The 21,124-nt window shown below is 42.5% G+C and overlaps 1 protein-coding gene across 50 annotated transcripts; it reads right to left on the reverse strand.

Annotated features, from left to right (window-relative positions):
- Positions 1-2,087: 2,087 nt before the first annotated feature.
- Positions 2,088-19,957, reverse strand: LOC126161475 (putative per-hexamer repeat protein 5). 50 transcript variants are annotated; one of them, XM_049917370.1, is made up of 6 exons: positions 19,828-19,957; positions 4,412-4,925; positions 4,160-4,369; positions 3,698-4,117; positions 3,530-3,613; positions 2,088-3,067 (listed from the first exon to the last, which is right to left on the reverse strand). In XM_049917370.1, the coding sequence occupies exons 1-6, from the start codon at positions 19,870-19,872 to the stop codon at positions 2,610-2,612; spliced, it is 1,731 nt and encodes a 576-aa protein (XP_049773327.1). In that variant the 5' UTR covers positions 19,873-19,957; the 3' UTR covers positions 2,088-2,609. The 50 variants fall into 50 exon arrangements, with proteins under 50 accessions (XP_049773327.1, XP_049773300.1, XP_049773298.1 ...); XM_049917343.1 differs by having other exon boundaries at positions 2,088-3,361; XM_049917341.1 differs by having other exon boundaries at positions 2,088-3,403.
- Positions 19,958-21,124: the final 1,167 nt, after the last annotated feature.

A 21,124-nucleotide genomic window follows, 5' to 3' on the forward strand; every position in this document is an offset into this window, starting at 1 on the left:
CATCTAGGCTGCTAATATTTCAATCTCAAACTAAATAAATATTTCGGGACGCATTGACTTGAGTAAAGCGTTCTTTGAGGTTTCCGAGATGATTTCTAGATGTGATTTAAGACAAACCATTTTAAGACTCTTTCCTGTTTTGAATAGTCGAACCTGTGTTTCTTCAGCTCGTCTTTTCCTCAGCAACACTTCTCAGGATGATTTCATATATCTGACCCCTGCCACGAAAGTACAGGAAGCCCTTTCTCAAGACGGTTATAGTCAAAACAGACGCTCCTCTAAATGTGTTTGTATTCGACGCTGTTTTCAAAAAGTAATGCTTTAACATAGGGCTGGATACCCCATTCAGCGAAAAGTTCAAGTCCTCCCTAGGGCATGGGTATGTTTGTTGTCAAAAAATGGATCAAATGGCTCTGAGCACTATGGGACTTAACTTCTGAGGTCATCAGTCCCCTAGAACATAGAACTACTTAAACCTAACTAACCTAAGGGCATCACACACATCCATGCCCGAGGTAGGATTCGAACCTGCGAGCGTAGCGGTCGCGCGATTCCAGGCTGTAGCGCCTAGAACCGCTCGGCCACCACGGCCGGCTGTTTGTTATCCTTAGCGTAAGTTAGTTTAAGTTAGATTAAGTTTGGTACCACAGGAACTTACCACAAATTTCCAAAACTAAGCTCAAATGTTGTATGTGTAAGGCTACCATCGTTGAATGAGCATTGCATTTTACTTTTAGTTTCAAATATATTTACGTGCACAATTGCACAATTGATAAGTTATTAATAATCACAGAATTGTTGATAACTAACTCTCTGTACTTCACTGCCACGTCTACTCGAACAGAGGTTCCCTTTCTCAAATATCTGGTGACTGACTCCAAGCGTGCTCTTCGTACCACCTTTCCGCTTTTGGTTCATAAAAGTCCGGCTCTATTCTTTAATAGCTGATATCTTCAAGGCATTAGCATAAGCTTTGTCTTTGCTTTCTGAGAACAATCAGTGTGTTTTGGCTAACGAGTTTCCAACATTCTGCAATCATTTTATTAGTGCTTTCTAATTTTCTTCTGTTGCTCCTATGACAGAATTCGTGCTTTACCCAATACATCACCACATACTGCATACCTAGTGTGACACTTTGATGTGCAGTTAATTCATGAATCCCCTAATAGTAAGAAATAAACATTGCGTTTGTCTGATAGATTGCAGTTATTTTATGCTAGTAACACACAATGAAATATATGATGGTTCGTAATTGAGGTGATGACGAAGACATTGCACTTGCTGTGACTGCTTCCTCCCCTCGACTGATAAAAGCTAAAGGGGTCGACCGAGGTAAGGCGTAAGAAGGAGCAGCTCGGCGCGTCTCGCCTTTTGCAGACCGAACAATAGGACGTCAGTAATGAGGGGGAATTTAGTGACGGAAAATGAAGTAAATCACCTGCCTGCTTTAGGTAATACAATGGCTTTATTATGCAGACGTAGTATTTTATGAGATCGTTAGCGTTTTCTCTGAAGCCCCAAGACCAAACTTTTTCCTTACCTTATTGATCCCAGATTTCACGCTGCTCATTTTTACATGGATTGGAACAAAAATGAGAGATAGCCAAAGGAAAATTCTCAAAGATTTTAAAAAGTTTCATGTAAGAGTAATCCTCACGTCCATACAAACGACCACTCAACAGATAAGAATAATTTTATTTATTTTAAGTATTGTGAATGATAATTTGCAGAAATATGAATTTACTTTTAACTTACATAAATCGTCACTCTAAATTTTGTTTTCCATGATGAAGACTAAATACAGGTGTTTTTACTACGCTACCGATTCATTCTGAATCTGGACAGGGTACTAACAAATATGTTAACGTATCTAAAATACTATACGTTAATTAAATCTACTTAAGAGTAGCAAAGGCGTCATTTACAGAATGTAGTTCACATTATACAGACAATTTAAAAACATTTTAGGTTTAGGAGGAAAAAAGACTTCAGAATGAAAAAGGTTCATACACATTGATTACACATTCAAAGATTATCATTTTCGAATTTCTCAACAGGTACTTTGAATAAAATAATAATCGAAAAAGTCAAGTAAACAACGATTTTATTACCAGTCATTCCTTGGAGTTGGTTCACACTGCCACTAACCTTAAGGCCAGAACAGTAGAGTAATACAATACTTATTACACATACTTTATTGTGAATATTGAATCGAAAATAAAAAATAAAGAATTCTGAACATATTTTCCAAAAGCAATACCGCTTCATTCCCAAACAACATTCTCCAAACAACATAAAGGACATAATATGTCGTTTTGCCGTAATTGCAGGAATGAATTTAATACCTCTTCATGGCATGCTCAATTTTTGGTCAAACAACAGAAAGAAAAGAAAATTCACAGAGACAAATTTTACTGAAATGTTACTGTGGGATACCAGAAACTAATTCATGAAGAAAGGGTACTTGGGAGGAAAATATCATGAGACTAAGTGTTTGTCAAGAGACAATAAAGGCAATACAACAACCAAACTTGAACACTGAATCCAGTATTCATTCATATGCACTACAGAGAACATACATGGACTAACAGCAATAAAATCATTGCGTTCTATATTACGAAGAAGGGACGTCTGTTATTCAGCTGTTGTATAGTACGAAGAAAATTAAAAATTGGGTTCAGTCCAGGATTGAAGGCAGGAAGATTTTCTATTCTGTGAGGCAAAAGATTAATCCATGGCATATTAAGACTGGGAGGAAACTCTTGCAGTGACTCTGGAGAACCTGGATTATTCGTTTCACTTCCAACAGAGTTAGATGGTCCAGCAGGCATACTGGATGTGCTACTTGCCAAGTTGCCAGATTGTAGTGGCAAACCTGTTCCATTTCCAGTCCAGTTACCTGGAGGGTCTGGGATATCAGTACCATTTCCTGTCCAGTTACCTGGTGGTTCTGGAATATCTGTTCCATTTCCTGTCCAATTACCTGGTGGTTCAGGTATATCTGTCCCATTTCCTGTCCAGTTACCAGGTGGTTCTGGAATGTCTGTACCATTGCCTGTCCAGTTACCTGGTGGTTCAGGGATATCTGTTCCATTTCCTGTCCAGTTACCTGGCGGTTCAGGAATATCAGTTCCATTTCCTGTCCAATTGCCTGGAGGTTCAGGGATATCTGTTCCATTTCCTGTCCAGTTACCAGGTGGTTCTGGAATGTCTGTTCCATTTCCTGTCCAGTTACCTGGTGGTTCAGGGATATCTGTTCCATTTCCTGTCCAGTTACCAGGAGGTTCAGGAATATCTGTCCCATTTCCTGTCCAGTTACCAGGTGGTTCTGGAATGTCTGTACCATTGCCTGTCCAGTTACCTGGTGGTTCAGGGATATCTGTTCCATTTCCTGTCCAATTACCTGGGGGTTCTGGGATGTCTGTTCCATTTCCTGTCCAGTTACCTGGTGGTTCAGGGATATCTGTTCCATTCCCTGTCCAGTTACCAGGTGGTTCTGGAATGTCTGTTCCATTTCCTGTCCAGTTACCAGGTGGTTCAGGGATATCTGTCCCATTTCCAGTCCAGTTACCAGGTGGTTCTGGAATGTCTGTACCATTGCCTGTCCAGTTACCTGGTGGTTCAGGGATATCTGTTCCATTTCCTGTCCAATTACCTGGGGGTTCTGGGATGTCTGTTCCATTTCCTGTCCAGTTACCTGGTGGTTCAGGGATATCTGTTCCATTCCCTGTCCAGTTACCAGGTGGTTCTGGAATGTCTGTTCCATTTCCTGTCCAGTTACCAGGTGGTTCAGGGATATCTGTTCCATTTCCTGTCCAGTTACCAGGTGGTTCTGGAATGTCTGTACCATTGCCTGTCCAGTTACCAGGTGGTTCTGGAATGTCTGTACCATTGCCTGTCCAGTTACCTGGTGGTTCAGGGATATCTGTTCCATTTCCTGTCCAATTACCTGGGGGTTCTGGGATGTCTGTGCCATTTCCCGTCCAGTTACCTGGTGGTTCAGGGATATCTGTTCCATTCCCTGTCCAGTTACCAGGTGGTTCAGGGATATCTGTTCCATTCCCTGTCCAGTTGCCTGGCGGTTCTGGAATGTCGGTGCCATTTCCTGTCCAGTTACCTGGAGGTTCTGGAATATCAGTTCCATTTCCTGTCCAATTACCAGGTGGTTCTGGAATGTCAGTTCCATTTCCTGTCCAGTTGCCTGGCGGTTCTGGAATGTCTGTTCCATTTCCTGTCCAGTTACCAGGTGGTTCTGGAATGTCTGTACCATTGCCTGTCCAGTTACCTGGTGGTTCAGGGATATCTGTTCCATTTCCTGTCCAATTACCTGGGGGTTCTGGGATGTCTGTGCCATTTCCCGTCCAGTTACCTGGAGGTTCAGGGATATCTGTTCCATTCCCTGTCCAGTTACCAGGTGGTTCAGGGATATCTGTTCCATTCCCTGTCCAGTTGCCTGGCGGTTCTGGAATGTCGGTGCCATTTCCTGTCCAGTTACCTGGCGGTTCTGGAATATCAGTTCCATTTCCTGTCCAGTTGCCTGGTGGTTCAGGGATATCTGTTCCATTTCCTGTCCAATTACCAGGTGGTTCTGGAATATCAGTTCCATTTCCTGTCCAGTTGCCTGGCGGTTCTGGAATGTCTGTTCCATTTCCTGTCCAATTACCAGGTGGTTCTGGAATGTCAGTTCCATTTCCTGTCCAGTTGCCTGGCGGTTCTGGAATGTCTGTTCCATTTCCTGTCCAGTTACCCGGCGGTTCTGGAATGTCTGTTCCATTTCCTGTCCTGTTACCAGGTGGTTCAGGGATATCTGTTCCATTTCCTGTCCAGTTACCAGGTGGTTCTGGGATGTCTGTTCCATTTCCTGTCCAGTTACCAGGCAGGTCTGGAATACCCAAGTTCGTAGACTGCCCAGCACATATTGTTGCCTGGAACGGATAGAAGAGATTTATTATTAATTACTGTAGTTTAATTGTAAGTTATAAGTAAAACATTAGACACAATGACAGACAGTAATTCGTGTTGTAATGAAATCTAGGTTGTTGTGAAAAATTGTTTCATTAGAGTGGTAGGTAGAAAGTTTTGTTGTTATAAATATTCTAGTAATATACTAAACAATAAATCTAATGTGTCAGGAGCTTTTATGCAAAATTTGTGGTAACTCATTACCATATTTTCTTCCAAAGATAATGTACTCTAGCTGTCCACAAAAAAAGACTTTGCTCAAATACCCATTACATAAGTTTGTAGCCGTGACATAATTTGATGTATTCTCGAAGCGTATTTTTGATGCAGACATTGAAATTAGCGGCGGTATATGATAGACCCGTCCAAAGTTCCAGCTATCTTTCGTGGTGTCGTTAAGTTTTCCATTGGTCTCTCCTGCAATGTCTGTGGTGGTGTACAGACTGCTGGCATCATTCAATAATCTACAGAACAACGAACGCTCTTTTGAAGTTTATCGTAGGTCTCTAACTTCTATTCTTCCGAAGTCTTTCTTGAACCTGTGTTCTTTAGGGCCTCTGCGTTCAAGTTTTTTATTTCTCAGACGTTCGATTACTTGTAAAACACTTTACGACTAACTAACACCCCACATAGTTGTTATACTTAGTAAGAGGTTTAACCCAATTCTCTTTGATTCGGGTAAAACTTTTAGGATGTCATAATCTGGCTTATTCGTCTTAAATGAGACCCACAGGTTTCTATTGAGCAAGAGGTCTCACTTCCATTTTCCTAGTATCGCATAGCTCTTTTAGGCTGCCACTAGTACCTGATTCCACTTTCCTTTTCACAAAACGTCGCATTCATCGCCTACAGTATGATGTGAGTATTTGGGAATTCCTCCTTTTTTCTGGTATAAGTATTTTACTCCTCGTTATTTTCTGTTTTCTTTTCATAATCTTAGGTAGCATGCTAAAGGATTGTCAGTATGCTGACAAGTAAAGCGGTTCCGTCATTTGAAACTGACAAGCTGATTGAAGCATTAATGAAGAGAGTGACAGCATATATTGTAGTATACCCCTTTATCCGCCATTCCCAGCTATTGCCTCTGTCTCTACACAAACCTTGAGTGACGTACATGATTTTACGTATTTATTATTGAAACGTTATACCCTATTCAGCAGAATGCTCCAAGCTGACTTGACATGCAAACTGTATTCACAGAATCACTACATCTATACAACTCAGGCTTAGTTTTGTGTTGAAAAAAATGTGTCGTCTAGAAACAACTCATTTACGTTACATATGTGTTGTTTTATGTTCAGTAGCAACACTTCCGTGCGTAAATAAAGGTAAAACGTATCTCTTATGATGTTCCTTCGCTTCTCTTTAATTATGCGATTAATACAAAGGTTAAAAACTAAAAATTAAGTTGTTATATCTCGGAAAACATAAGTAATTTATTTGGCTCTGGAGCCATTTCCACTGGTGACTCATGAGACAAGTTATAGTTTATTGTGAAAGATTTCAGAAGCATTTGAAAAGCAGCAGTCGCATACGAGGGCGTGCTGAAAAGTAATGCCTTAGAATTTTCTTTGTGAAGACATTCCAAGCTTTTTTAAAAAAAGCAAACTTCATTAACATCCTATATTTTTATTCTTCATGTGTACGTATTTATCACGCTGGCGACGAAGACATTTCTCCCAACAAAGTTAGCCGAGAGGCCTCAGGCGCTGCAGTCATGGACTGTGCGACTGCTCCCGGCGGAGGTTCGAGTCCTCCCTCGGGCATGGGTGTGTGTGTTGGTCCTTAGGATAATTTATGTTAAGTAGTGTGTAAGCTTAGGGACTGATGACCTTAGCAGTTAAATCCCATAAGATTTCACACACATTTCATTTGTCCCAACAAGAGACCAGTTTTCTGATACCCTCACTGCTGAAAGTTTGACAACCTCACCTATGTTTGCATCGCTTCATCACTATGCATGTGAAATTTTCGAAGGTGTTCTTTAAGTTTTGGAAACAGATAAATATCGGATGGGGCCAAGTCAGGACTGTATCAAGGATGATCTATGATAGCGAACACCAGGCGTCTGATTGTTGCAGATGTCTCACCGCTCGTGTGTGGTCCAGCTGAACGAGAGAGTCCTCCCATGTATGGACGAACTCTCCGAATTCGGAACTCGATTCACAGCACGAGGTTCCTCAGGCACCGACATAGCTGCGTTACTCAGCGCCATGTTATATTCTACAATTCGGAGCTTTCTTGCGGCGGGTACGTGAAAAATAAGTATGTAGAATGTTAATAATGGTTGTTTTATTTAAAATGCTGCAAGAGTTTTCACATAAAAAATGGAGGCATTATTTTTCAGTATGCCTTCGTATTTTTGAAAAGTTTTTGACTCGTATTCTGACAACCCATTTGTAACAGCCCTTTAGCAAAAGGACATTATGACTACACTGGCGAAAAAGTTGGTAAAAGGCAAAAATAGTAAAAATATGACACAAAAATTTCAATGAGGTGACAAAAGTCACGGAATAGTGATATTCAAATATATAAATGGTGGTAGTAACGAGTAAACAAGGTATAAAAGAGCAGTGAATGTGCGTAGCTGTCATCCGTACTCAGGTGGTTCGTGTGAAAACGTTTCCGACGTGATTGTGGCAGCACGACGGAATTAACATACTCTGGACGCAGAGTGGTTCTTGGAGTTAGGCGCATTGGACATTTTATTTCGGAAATCGTTAGGGATTTAAATATTCCGAGATCCACAGCGTTAAGACAATACCACATTTCAGGCTTTACCTATCACCACGGACAACGGACAACTGTTTCCATTGGACTCTCATCAATACTGTAGCTGTACTGTAGTGGATTCCTTTTCCTATGTATGCGCAATATGTTACATTTATTTACGTTCAGTGTCAATTGACAGAGCCTTCACCATTCATCAATTCTCTGCAAGCCATTCTGCAAAACGTTACTATCCTCTGGCGTTGCTATTTTGTTATAGTCAACCGCATCGTCTGCCAACAGCCTTGAATCCAGTCCCAAATCCGCTCCGATAGTCCATAAGCTCGTTTTTTTTCACTAAACGGCAGTGCGGGAAGTTGTCAAAGGCCTTCCTCGAGTCAAGGAACACTGCATCAACCTGAGCGCCCTTATCTACGGCGCTGTGGATATGTGGAGGAACAGAGCGAGCTGTTTCGCAGGATGTCTGTTTGGGAATCCATATTGATTTTTATAGAGGAGATTTACACTCTCCAAAAACGTCTAATTCTTGAGCATAATACATGTTCCGCAATTCTACAACAGATTCGTGTCAATGATATAGGTTTATAATCGTGTGCATCTGTCCTACTACCCTTCTTAAAAACGGGAATGACCAGCGCTTTCTTCAAGTCACTAAGTACCCCTCCTTGCTCAAAAGATTTACGATAAATTACTGCGAGAAGGAGAGCAAATTCTTTCGCATAATCTTTGTAGGATCTTACAGGTATCTCATATGGCCCTGACGCATTTCTACTACTAAGCAACTGAGTTGTTTTTTTATTCCGCTATCGTTTATCTAAATATATGCCATTTCGACGTTCGTATGACGATTGCAAAGAGGGACTGTGTTACGATCCCACGTGGTGACACGATTTCGGAAGACCGAATTCAGTATTTCGGCTTTCTCTCTGTTATCTTCCATTTCTGTGCCAGTATGGTCACTGAGTGAATAAAGAGATGATTTTACATACGACAAAAACCTCTTAAGGTGTTCCCTCAGATGGAGTGACAATGTTTTACTTTCAAAGTCACTGAACGCTTCTTTCATGGCTCTCCTTAGCTCATTTTCGTTTCGTCAGATTTTGTTTGTAATCTAAGATTTTACTTCTGTTGAATCTTAGATGACGTTCTATTTATTTTAGTAGCAGTTTCCTAACACGACCATTAAACATGGTGCGTCTTTCCCATCCTTTAAGACCCTATTCTGCACATACTTGTCTAGGGCATATTGCACGATGGCTTTGATTTTTTTTCCATTTGTTCTCCACATCTTCGTCCTCATCACCGAATACTTGATGCTGACTGCTCAGATTCTTTGAGATTTGTATCCTGTCACTGTTGTTAAGCAAAAATATCTTCCAACCTTACTTAATATTCTTTGTAATACCCGTTGTCATAGGTGCTATCACAGCCTTATGATCACTGATACATTCCTCTACGTTAACTGATTCGATAAGGTCAGGTCTGTTTGTTGCCGGGAGGTCTAAGACGTTACCCTCACGAGTTGGTTCTCTAACTATCTGCTCAAAACAATATTCGGACACGAGATCCAGAACTATGTCTGGCACCAGTTTTGATAGCATGGCACTCCCCAACCATACCTGGCAAATTTGAAGGCACCGCCTATTGAAACAGCATGGCCATAAAAATTATTGACGGTATTCTTGAAGTTCTGTCTGAAGAGACTAGAGCTCCTGATCCAGGAAGTCCGTAAAAGCATACGACTACCATTTTTGTCGGCTCTTTGATACTTAACTTCAGCCAGATTAATTCACAGTAGGAATCCATGATAACCTTGCTAGATTTTATCGAATTTCTTACTGCAGTAAACACGGAGAAAGCTATGTGGGAGGTACGACGAACGTATCCGGTAGGACAGTCCGACGAAAATTGGTGTTAATGAGCTATGGCAGTAGATGACCGCGTTTCCGGTAGGACAGTGCGACGAAAATTGGTGTTAATGAGCTATGGCAGTAGATGCCCGACTCGAGTGCCTTTTCTGAGAGCACAACATCGTCTGCAGCGCCTCTCCTTGCTCGTGACCATATCTATTGGAGCCTAGACGGCTGGAAAACCGTGGCCTGGTCAGATGAGTCCCGATTTCAGTTGTCAAGAGCTGATGGTAGGATTGGAATGTGCCGCACACCCCACGAAGCCATGTGTCCAGATTGTCAGGAAGGCTCAGAGAAAGTTGATGGTGTCTACATAACGGTGTGGGCTGTTTTTGCATGAAACTTACTGCGTCCTGTGGTCCAACTGAACCGATCATTGACTGGAAATGGTTATGTTCGGCTATTTGGAGACCATCTGCAGCCATTCGTGGACTTTATGTTCCGAAACAACGATGGTATTTTGATGAATGACATTGCGCCATATCACTGGGCCACTATTGTTGGTGATTGGTTTGAAGAACATTCTGGACATTCGATTGTTGGTTGATTTGAGGGAGAGGACCAAAGAGCGAGGTCTTCGGTCTCATCGGATTAGCGAAGGATGGAGAAGGAAGTCGGCTGTGCCCTTCCAAAGGAATCATCCCGGCATTCGCCTGAAACGATTTAGGGAAATCACAAAAAACCTAAATCAGGATGGCCCGAACCATCGTCCTCCCGAATGCGAGTCCTGTGTGCTACCCACACTGCGCCACCTCACTCGGTCTGGACAGTTAGAGGGAATACACACTGATCGCCCAACACGGATCCCATGGAACATGTATGGGACATAAACGAGAGGTCAGTTCGTGCACAGAATCCTGCACCGGCAACAGTTTCGCGATTATGGATGGTTATAGAGACAGCATGTCTCAATATTTGTGCCGTGCAAAAGAGGGTCCGAGACGATATTAGGAGGTTCAAAATGGTTCAAATGGCTAGGAGCACTATGCGACTTAACTTCTGAGGTCATCTGTTGCCTAGAACTTGGAACTAATTAAACCTAACTAACCTAAGGACAACACACACATCCATGCCCGAGGCAGGATTCGAACCTGCGACCGTAGCGGTCGCTCGGCTCCAGATTGTAGCGCTATTCCGAGGTATCCCATGATTTTTGTCACCTCATTGTATAGCTCAATAACAATTTATTCTACGTTCTGGAGGGTATTTGAACGAACTGCTGTAGTCAAGCTAAAGAACATAGCATAAACAATATTATTTCATAGCCTCCGTTCGAACTTAGTAAAAACGAATACGCTGTGTGTCGTGAATTACCGATTCATGGCACAGCTGAAGTCCTGTCTTTCTGACCAACTGGCACCAGTGCTGCTGGTGCGTTCCCGCCGTATCAGAGCGCACGTGAAACTGCAGAATAGCTGAGCGCATTGCCACGATGAGGCAAGCAGTGGCTGCGAGAGGCAACAGAGAGTGTAGTGTAGTGTAAGACGAGGAAGCGGCAGCAACCTCGAGTCAGCGCCAGGGTCTGTGGGTAGCAGCGGCAGAACTTTGCATTTGATGCTGGGCAAAGAATGGCATACCGGCCAGTCTTGTTTACATACAGGAGTGGCTGGGTCAGTGAGTTGGCTGGTGAGCAATGGCGTCTGGCTGCTGGCTGCTGGCGGCCGATGGTAGTGGCCTCGTGTGTGTGGACGACAGGGTGGCTGCAGTCGTCACGGAAACCGGACACTCAACGAGTTGCGGGCGGTATGCCGAAAGCCAATGAAGAAGCACAACAGCAAGAGAACAATTGAGAGGTGAGTCAGTTGGACAAGACAAGGCGTCCATTTCACGTGGCCAGCAGTGAAGGTAGCCAGGTGGAGTAAGGGCTTGAGCTTGCAGCGACCGGCCGGCCGTTGTGGCCGAGCGGTTCTAGGCGCTTCCGTCCGTAACTGCGCTGTTGCTGCCGTCGCGGGCATGAATGTGTGTGCTGTCCTTAGGTTAGTTAGGTTTAAGTAGTCCTAAGTCTAGGGGACTGATGACCTCAGATGTTAAGTCCCATAGTGCTCAGAGCCATTTGAACCATTTTGCAGCGACCTGTTATCAACGAGAGGTATTAATTCCTGTTCCCGGGAAGCAGGCAGTCCTTTGGACGGTGGTGCACGGGGAAGGGTGTTGTCTTGTGCTCGGCAGAAAACTTCCGATGTGCAAACACATGTTTGGCGTTTATTATTTGCCACAACAGCAGGGCTCATCCAAGGGCTAGTATTGTTCTCTGAGACAGGTTGTTGTACGAAAATATTCTGTATGAATTAGATCCTAAGTGCGTACCTCATTTTATTATCAGTTGTGCTTAATTGATTAACAATTCCGACTTCTAACTTCTGATCTTGTTGAATTACTGCTCTGATCTATTTTGTCCAGTGGCCAGTTTTGTGTAGCCTGGTTCATCGTGCCTTAACTTTCCATTTCCTGTTTCTCCTGTTCATTAGTTATATTTGTATTAGTTTCGGAGCTTGGTGTTTCATCTCTAGTGGTTTAACTTTGGGTATTGTCCTGAGCTACAACCTAGCTATTTTAGTTTTCTTGCCATGCCTTCCGGCTCGTGTATTAGTTATTAGTGGTAAGGTATTCTATTGTGTCATGCCCTACTTGTTATTGTAAAGCGAAATTAATTTGGAGAGGATTAGCAGAAAGAATCAGTCACTTGTGGGATAGACAGGTTGACGCTAAGTCTAGATCACTTAAATACGTTATAAGGGAATTATGTACTTTTATGTGGGGAAAAAGATTAACAGTTTTGCCAGGGCTTGCTACGACACAGTACATGGTGATCGCAGACACTCCAGCAGTACTCCAGAGCTAGTATTCTATACGTGGTCTCCTTTATAGATGAGCCACACATTCCTAAAATCTTCTCAGTAAACTGAAGACCGTTAGCATTTGCTGGTACTGAAATTACGTGCTCTTTCCGTTTCATATCGCATTTCAACGTAACGACCAAACATTCAATCGACGTCTCTGTGTCAAGCAGCGTAGCACTAATACTGTATTCGGTCATTACAGGATTGTTCTTCCAACTCATCTACGTTATTACATTTTTCTACATTTAGGACATGCTGCCATTTATCACACCAAATTGAAATTATCTCTCGGTCTTCGCGTATCCTCCTAAAGTTACTCAACGATGCCAGTTCCTGGAACATTACAGTGTCATCAGAAAACAGCCCCCGATTGCTGCTCACCCTATCGGTCGGCCTGTTAATGTACATACAGAACAATAGCGGTCTCATCACATTTGCCTGGGAACTGCTGACGATACGTTTATCTCTTAACGAACACCCGCTGTCCAGGACAACGTACCGAGTTGTGTTCTTTAAGGAGTCTCGAGCCACTCACATATCGGGGCAACCCACTCATATTCGGTATAATCGACCTTTCGTTAAAAGTCTGCAGTGCAGCACCGTGTCAAATGCTCCCTGGTAGCCTAAGAATATGGAATCTGTCTGTTGTTCTTCATTCATAGTTCCCAGGATATCATATGAGAAACGGGAAAGCTGAAACTGACACGAACGGTGCTTTCTAAAACGGTGCTGATTCGTGGACAGAAGTGTTTCTATCTCAATGAAATTATATTCGAACTTATAAGAATTCTGCAGCAAACCGACTTTAAGGATTTTGGACTGTAATTTTGTGGATCAGATCTTATACCGTTCTTACACTCAGGAGTCCCCTGCGCTCTCTTCCAGTCGCTCGGGACTTTGCCCTGGACGAGAGACTGGCAATAAATAGAAGCTAAGCAAGGGGCCAAACCCAGGATTACTAAGCTTTACGCAGTTTTTAGAAATGAATTTCTAATGCTTTAAATCACTATATTCTATTCGTCCCTGTGCAACTTACATGTAAATATTTAGGATATGTATACCGTAGTAATAGAATACTCGGTATGATTTCATCTTCAGTCATTGTAATATGTTATCCTACAACGTTTGTTTATTCTGTAAATAATACTATATGTTAAATTTTTGTAGCATAAATGACGTAGCCCACATCAAACATACAATTTAGTGCCTCACTGTTCAACGGGATGACTAAAGAGTGAGTCAATCAATATATACAATACAACAGGTTTTGTTCATCATTGTAGGGAGAAATTTAGAAATGAAAGGGAAGTTACATAGACGAACAGATTCGACATAATCAAAAATGTTACCAGAAGTTATAGAGCATGTTCTCAGGCCCTTGAAAGAAGAAAACGGAGAACACAGCGGAACCATCAAGAGGGGCTTTGTGCGTCAGGGAGAGGTTTACTATTGAAATTTTGAGAGAGCACTTTCCGGAATGAGTCGGAGAATATGTTACTTACTTCCAAATAAATCACGTATAATAACTACGAAGACAAAATTCGAGAAATTAGAGCCAGTACAGAGGTTTACCGACGATCGCGCCATTCACGAATGGAAAAGGACAGAGGGGATCAGTTACTGGTGTCAGAAGTACCCTCCACCACACACAATCAGCTGTCATGCGGAGTATGATATGTATTGTGGATTTTAGATATTTTCTTGATGATATTCTACGGTTTGTCTCTAATACAGAAATACTTCATTATGCACTGTAGGATCTTGATCGAGGTTGTACGAGAGCAGTTTGCAAATCAAAAATAATATGACTAATGTAATGAGTAATCATCACCTGGAAAATGAAACAGTACCATTTACTTAACAATGAATACATGGAATCACGTGATAAGGTTTCATTTTTATTTTGGGCAGTTGAAGCTAATGACTAGATGGACAAGTAAAAAGTAAGCAGACAGGGGAAAGTGATCTGCAGTGCTCATGGTAAACTAAATAGGGCTTTCTAAATTAATCTTCCGATAGGTCTGGGAAGAAATGTTTCCACTCACCTTGTTACCTATTCTGGCTTATGACGTGGAGTCATGTCGAATACAAAGGACAAATTAGCGTAGATCAGAGAATAATGGAGAAATACATGTTAGGAGAGACAGAATAAAACACACGGTTCAGTGGAAAAAATGCAATAAAAAATTTAATTATAACTGTAGTGATAAATGAATTGGATGAGACCGGGACATATGACCTCGTGAATTGGCGATGGGTGAACCAAGAAACTGGTTTAGATCAGACTATTAGAACGACCTAGTAGAACCAGGATGACACAAGAAAACAAACAGGGATTATGTTCAAACAACTGACGGTAACGCAGCCGACTGACGAATTGGACACCAGCCGATATTTTTACAGATGTACATTCGGTTATTTTCAGGCAACAGCTGCAACGAGAGAGCGCTTTACAAGTAGGCGGGACTAAATCGACCAACAACCGTAACAGCACATTTTCTTCCCACAGCACTCTCTCGTGCGAGTTACGCCTTGAATATGACGGTGTGTTCATCTGTCGAAATATCGGTATTTATCGAAGACGTCACTCGGCTGCATTCCCGTAATCTGTTTGAACGTTTTGTACCCCGGGAGAAACCCAAGTTTCAAACAGGAGCTATATTGATGGTCACAGCTAAAGACCAACATTCGTGGAAAAGCTTTGATATTTCAGGTACTTTAAGACAACAAATTGTGTAGTGAAGTCTAAAACAAAAAAATAAAGATCTACACATCACTAAGGAATTATCCGAATAGAGTAGAAATCGATAGCTGTGACGTACGTATACAGGCAGAGGAATGATTACAGTTTCAGAAAAATTGGATGATTCATTCAATAAATTGAACTTCACAAATTGAGCAAGTCGATAACATGTGGGTCCACCTCTGGCCCTTATGCAAGCAGTTCATCGACTTGACGTTGATTGATAGAGTTGTTGGATGTCTTCCTGAGGGATATCGTGCCTAACTCTGTCCAGCTGGTGCTGTAGATCGTCAAATTCCCCTACTGAGCCGTGGTAAAAATTGCTGTTTTGAAGAGCGCGCCGCAGCTCGTAGTGTGAAGCAGTCGCCCTCCGTTTCTGGCGGTGGCGCCGCTGTGGCAATCGCAGCTTTGGTGTCTCCCTCTGGTGGAAAAGGGGAAAGGTTGCCCTTTCACGTGCATTTAAGGGGCGCTATGAGCTCGCCAGTCGGTCAGTCTCGGTCAGTCTCTCGTCCCCAGCTTGCTAGTCTGTCTCTTGTCCGCATTTGTTAGGCAGTTAGTGTCTGTCTGTCGTTCGGAGTGCTAGTATGTCGTTCGGATCAACCTTTAAAGCCGGGAAAATGAGAGTCTTCCCACTCCGCCAGTAAGAGAACTCAGGGAGTGGTCGCCCGGTCGGGGCTTAGTTCCTGCATCTGAGTCTGCGCGTTACGCCGCCAGTCTGCTCGAGTTTGCTCAGGCAATGGTCATTGGCAGTTGGATCGATCGGTTGGTCGGTCGCGCACTGAGACACAACATGACTTGTCCGCCTTGAGCGTCGGCACATGTGAGGTCGCCAAGTGAGTCCAGTGGGCCGTGGCGTATAGCGAGGGGTAGTGGCTTCGCGGTCGACACGAGAGCAACGGGAGTCAACCCACGACATCAGTCTGGCCGGTGCGAGCTGCGACGCCATGAGACGGGAGATCGGCGCGCCTTCCTGCGTCCGTTGAAGCGGCTGGCAGCGGACGGTTCGTGAGAGCGATTTTTCGGGGGGGGGGGGGGGGGGGGGGGGGTTGCTGCGCCAGGTCTTCTCGAGAAATCGTAGTTTATTAGAAGTTAGAAGTTAAGTGATTGGTGACATGTTGTTTGATTTACCCATGTTGAATTCTACTTGTTTTCTTGGTGAGGTCACCAGCCGTTTTGCTTTGGGGTCGTCCCACCATTCTTCTTCGTTTTCCCACCCGCGGGAAGGTGGTTGTTTTTGAATTGGTTGGTCCATTTTTCCCTTGTGGAGTAGGGGCGGGTTAGAGCAACCTGCGGTTCGGGTTGTTCGGTACTTTCCCTATCAATCTACCGTACATTAGTAGCTGCCTCTGTCACATTTGTCGGATTTGGTGTATTAACGAATTTATTGCTTGGAGTCTAACGGCCTAATACCTGAAATATGTTTTGATCTTTGGCAACTTGGATATTATTGCATATGATCTTGAGAGTCGGTATCTGTGTATTGTAGAGCATCTTTACTATTGTTTGGCCAACCTTGTAGAATTTTATATAAGATTGCATTTCATGGGCTTTTATTTAAATGACCATTTTAGTATATAAAGATGCCACCATTTCACCGTAAGACTTTTCTTAGAAGTTAAAATCAAGTTGCACCTTCGATGGCAAGGTCAATATTTTAATTGTTAGTGTTTTGTACCATTTCCATCTCTCCTACGGGGGGGGGGGGGGGGGGTGCATAGTTTGTGTGCTTGTGTAAATTGTTAAAACTCTTAGTTTAAAGTAATCTAGTGTTTTACAGATTTGCACCAGTGTAGCCTTTCAGAGGCTGTTGTGAGCGGTCGTAACTACGGCCGTGTCAAAAGGGAGCGGCAAGGTTCTCTGCCCAAAAGCTCATACTGTCAAAACTTGTTTCTTTCTGCCTCTGAATAAATTGTAACGTTGATATCTAGAGAGTGCTTTCTGATTATAATTTTAAACCTGTTTCTTTTAAAAAAATGCTTTTAAACACTATTAAAGTGAATAAAATTCCCATTTGTTAAAAGAAATTTGATTATGATTTCATCAGTTACTCCCTGGCAACTACTTCCAAGTTTACATAGTGTGGTTAAATGTATTAATGTTATTGATGAATCGCTAGTAAATAAATTAAATTCTTAAGAATATTCTTTGAAAATAAATCACGGATCACCTACTGATAATGCTCCAAATATTTTCAATTGGGGAGAGTACTGGTGACCTTAAAGACCACGATAGGGCTTGGCAAGCACAAATACAGCAGTGGAAACTCTCACCATGTGCGGGCGAACGTTTTCTTGCTGAAATATCAGCACAGAATGGCTTACACGAGGGGCAACAAAACGGGGTGCGCGGATGACGACCAATAAGGTCGTGCTGTGAAATGAAATGCCACCCCACACCATAACTCATGTATGTCGGGCCGTACGCCAGGTTCGTATTCCACCACTGTCCGAGCGTCTCCAGGCACGTCTTCGGCCTGGAATCTCATTGACTGGAGCAGAATTGTCTTCACTGATGAGCCCCGCTTCGAACTGAGCCCCAATGACCAGCAAAGACGTGTCTAGAGACGTCCCAGGCAGCGGTTGGATAACAACTTGACTGTCGCTCGCCATACGGCGCAACAATCAGGAGTGATAATCTGGGTGCCGTTTCTTTTCATGGCAAATGCCCCATTGGTTGTCATCCGCGGCGCCCTTACTGCACAATGGTACGTCGAAGATATCTTACGCCCCGTATTGTTGCCCTTCATGCCAAGCCGCCCTGGGCTTGCACTTCAGTAAGATAATGTCCTCTCGCTAACGGCGATAGTTTCTACTACTTGTCTTCTTGCTTTCCAAAACGTACCTTGTGGGGCAAGGTCACCGGATCTCTTCCCAATTGCGAACGTTTGGAGCATTATGGGCGGGTTCCTCCAACCAGCTCGTGATTTTGACGATCTAACAATTCAGTTAGATAGAATTTAGTACGATATCCCTCAGGAGGACATTCAACAACTTTATCAGTCAGTGCAAAGCCGAATAACTGCGTGCATAACGGCCAGAGATGCACCGACGCGTTATTAACTTGCTCAATTTGTGAAGCTCTTTCTCTTGAGTAAATCATCCACTTTGTCTGAAATTGTAATCATTTGTTTGTCTGTACATGTACATCATGTATACCGATTTCCGTCCAATTCGGATAATTCTGTCGTGCGTAGTGAGTATTTTTCTTTTGTCTTAGAATGTGCCTTGTATAGACTGAAACATAGTTCGTAAAACAAAGTCTCTAATAGATCTGAAGAGGAAAGTTTTGGCCTATGGCAGTGAGGTCCTTATTCAAAAATGGGTATTAAGCGTCTGTGATGACAGTCTCTTTCTGTGAGACATTTTTGACTCTAACTAGTCCATTATAGCTGTTGGGGCTTTGCTCTTATAGCCTTTGGGGCTTTCTTCAGACTAGCCTTGTTTCTCAAGTAAATATCAGCAAAAAAGAAAACGAGAAAAGCTGGTGGCAGATTCTATAATGTAACGGGACTCGATAATTAATATAGAAATTTTTCTTTGTGCCTGTCGTCAAATAGCTTTCTACTTATCTTCTTTTTAATTGTCTCCATTTCATTCTAAATTACATATCACTGTTATTTTGCGACTACTAACAGATATTTGGCCAAGGGACTTGCCGCAGTGGTAACACCGGTTCCCGTCAGATCACCGTAGTTAAGCGCTGTCAGGCTGGGCTAGCACTTGGATGGGTGACCATCCGCTCTTCTGAGCGCTTTTGGCAAGCGGGGTGCTCTCAGCCCTTGTGAGGCAAAGTGAGGAGCTACTTGATTGAGAAGCAGCTGCTCCGGTCTCGTAATCTGACCTACGACCGGGAGAGCGGTGTGCTGACCACATGCCCCTCCGTATCTGCATCCAGTGACTCCAATGGGCTGAGAACATGGCGGCCGGTCGGTACCGTTGGGACTTCATGGCGGAGTTTACTTTAGTTGTAACAGATATTTAGGCGCTTCTAAGTTTTCTTCATGGGAGAAGTCACTTTTGATGACAAAACGAACGCTTTCTTTTTACATAAGGTAGATAACGTAGTGACGTTCTTCATATTAAGCAAGCATCTATTTACAGTAGAGTTTTTCAAGAATGTAATTTGTTTCATTCAAGGAAATTAGTTGTGATCGTCGTGCAGGAAAGATACCAAATATCTGAGTTATGTGAACCGGGAGAATATAGCTTGCACAGATTTCAGAGAAGGGTACATGCCATAATGTTTATATTGTGTCAGACTGGATGGGGTAAATAATAACGCATCGGTTGCACTACCATAGTTAGATGTTGGTAGCGAGTCGTAATAATTGGTTCAAATGGTTCAAATTGCTCTGAGCACTATGGGACTTAACTGCTAAGGTCATCAGTCCCCTAGAACTTAGAACTGCTTAAACCTAACTAACCTGAGTACATCACACACATCCATGCCCGAGGCAGGATTCGAACCTGCGACCGTAGCAGTCGCGCGGTTCGAGACTGTAGCGCCTAGAACCGCTCGGCCACTCCGGCCGGCCAAATAAATGGTGTGTCTAAGAACATAAAACTACTAATACCCAAAAGTTGGATTCTTAATATTTATTCCTATGATTACTCAGTGTAATTACAACACTTCTTATACTCACGGTCAAGGCAAAGCAAAGGAAGTGAATGACGACCCGCGCCTTCATCCTGACGCAGTGTGACTGGCTTCAGTCGTGACAACAGTTTTTATAGTTGTTCGCAGTTGCGTGTTGCTACTAGCTGTCTTTTCTTCGGCTACTGAGAACAGCTCATTCTGCATATATGTAGTGTGGTGTCTGCATTACGTGTTTAACCAGCTGACGACGTTGACAATGAACAGCCTGACATTGCATGACATTCCTTCGCAAACATGTTTTCTTTCCTGGCGACCAGTACCTTGCCGGTAGTCTAACCCGGGTACAGTGAAGGATGACTTGTAAAAAAGAAAAAAAAGTATTTTACGGACTGAGTGAAAAAACGTTTCTTCGGTTCGGAATGTGGAGAGAAGCACACAAACTGACGGCAGAGAGCGAAGAGTAGTGCAGCATTACAAGAAAAAGTTTGTAAATAATATATATATATACATATATACATATATATATATATATATATATATATATATATATATATATATATATATATATATATATATATATATGATTATTTATATTATTTTGGTTGAATTGAGATGGATGGAAATATTTAAAAATCAGTGAATATATTTAAGCCATGATAAGGTGGCATCGGACATATACTTTTATAATTTCGTCGCAGTAAGAAGAAGGTTCGTGGGCCACGTTATTTCTGCGCTAAAATGATATAAATACTGAAAATACAGTTTACATATAATGTTGAAATTTTAGGATCATGGATTAAACAAATGGTGAAATCAAAATAGCGTTAATCATAACTATAATTACTGAAGTGCACTATGCTACTTACATTGGGAATACGATATTAATCACTAGTGGTATGTTGATTATCCGCACGTCGGTATCACGTCCGTGCGCAGTGGAAATTTCCTTATATAATTACTAGTATGTGCGAGTATGCGCCCTGCAGTACGCAGTGACTTTTAAAAAAATTAAAGAGTTTAAATTGGAGCGGCCAGTCAAACGCGCGAAGCTCTCCCTCGACTCCATTCCAGAACAGATAACAGAAGAAGTAATTAACAAAAGACTAGACTTCCTATCTGTGTCTCACCAGCGATCACATGCGACCGCGCACAAGATAACTTGCATTGGCTTTCATGCTTTATTAAAGAGGGTTCTCTGATTAAAAAAAAAAATTGATTTACATGCTATGGCTAAAAATGTGCCTTTAAAAGTTGTTTTCACGCTTTCATTTCTACTTCAGTTTCTTTACTACAATCGATTTGTTCTGCTGCTGGAGATCTTCGCAGTATCCGTCGGTCTCCTG

Source organism: Schistocerca cancellata, chromosome 2 (genome assembly GCF_023864275.1).
Source record: "Schistocerca cancellata isolate TAMUIC-IGC-003103 chromosome 2, iqSchCanc2.1, whole genome shotgun sequence".
Taxonomy (NCBI): Eukaryota; Metazoa; Arthropoda; class Insecta; order Orthoptera; family Acrididae; genus Schistocerca; species Schistocerca cancellata.

Excerpts from the sequence above, each read along its gene's own strand:
- LOC126161475 (XM_049917320.1), bottom strand. The coding sequence starts at position 19,872 with ATGAAGGCGCGGGTCGTCATTCACTTCCTTTGCTTTGCCTTGACC. Across the intron at positions 4,926-19,827 it reads TCCTTTGCTTTGCCTTGACC|GCAACAATATGTGCTGGGCA; the intron begins GTGAGTATAAGA and ends TATCCGTTCCAG. Across the intron at positions 4,118-4,159 it reads TGACATTCCAGAACCACCTG|GTAACTGGACAGGAAATGGC; the intron begins GTAATTGGACAG and ends CAGAACCTCCAG.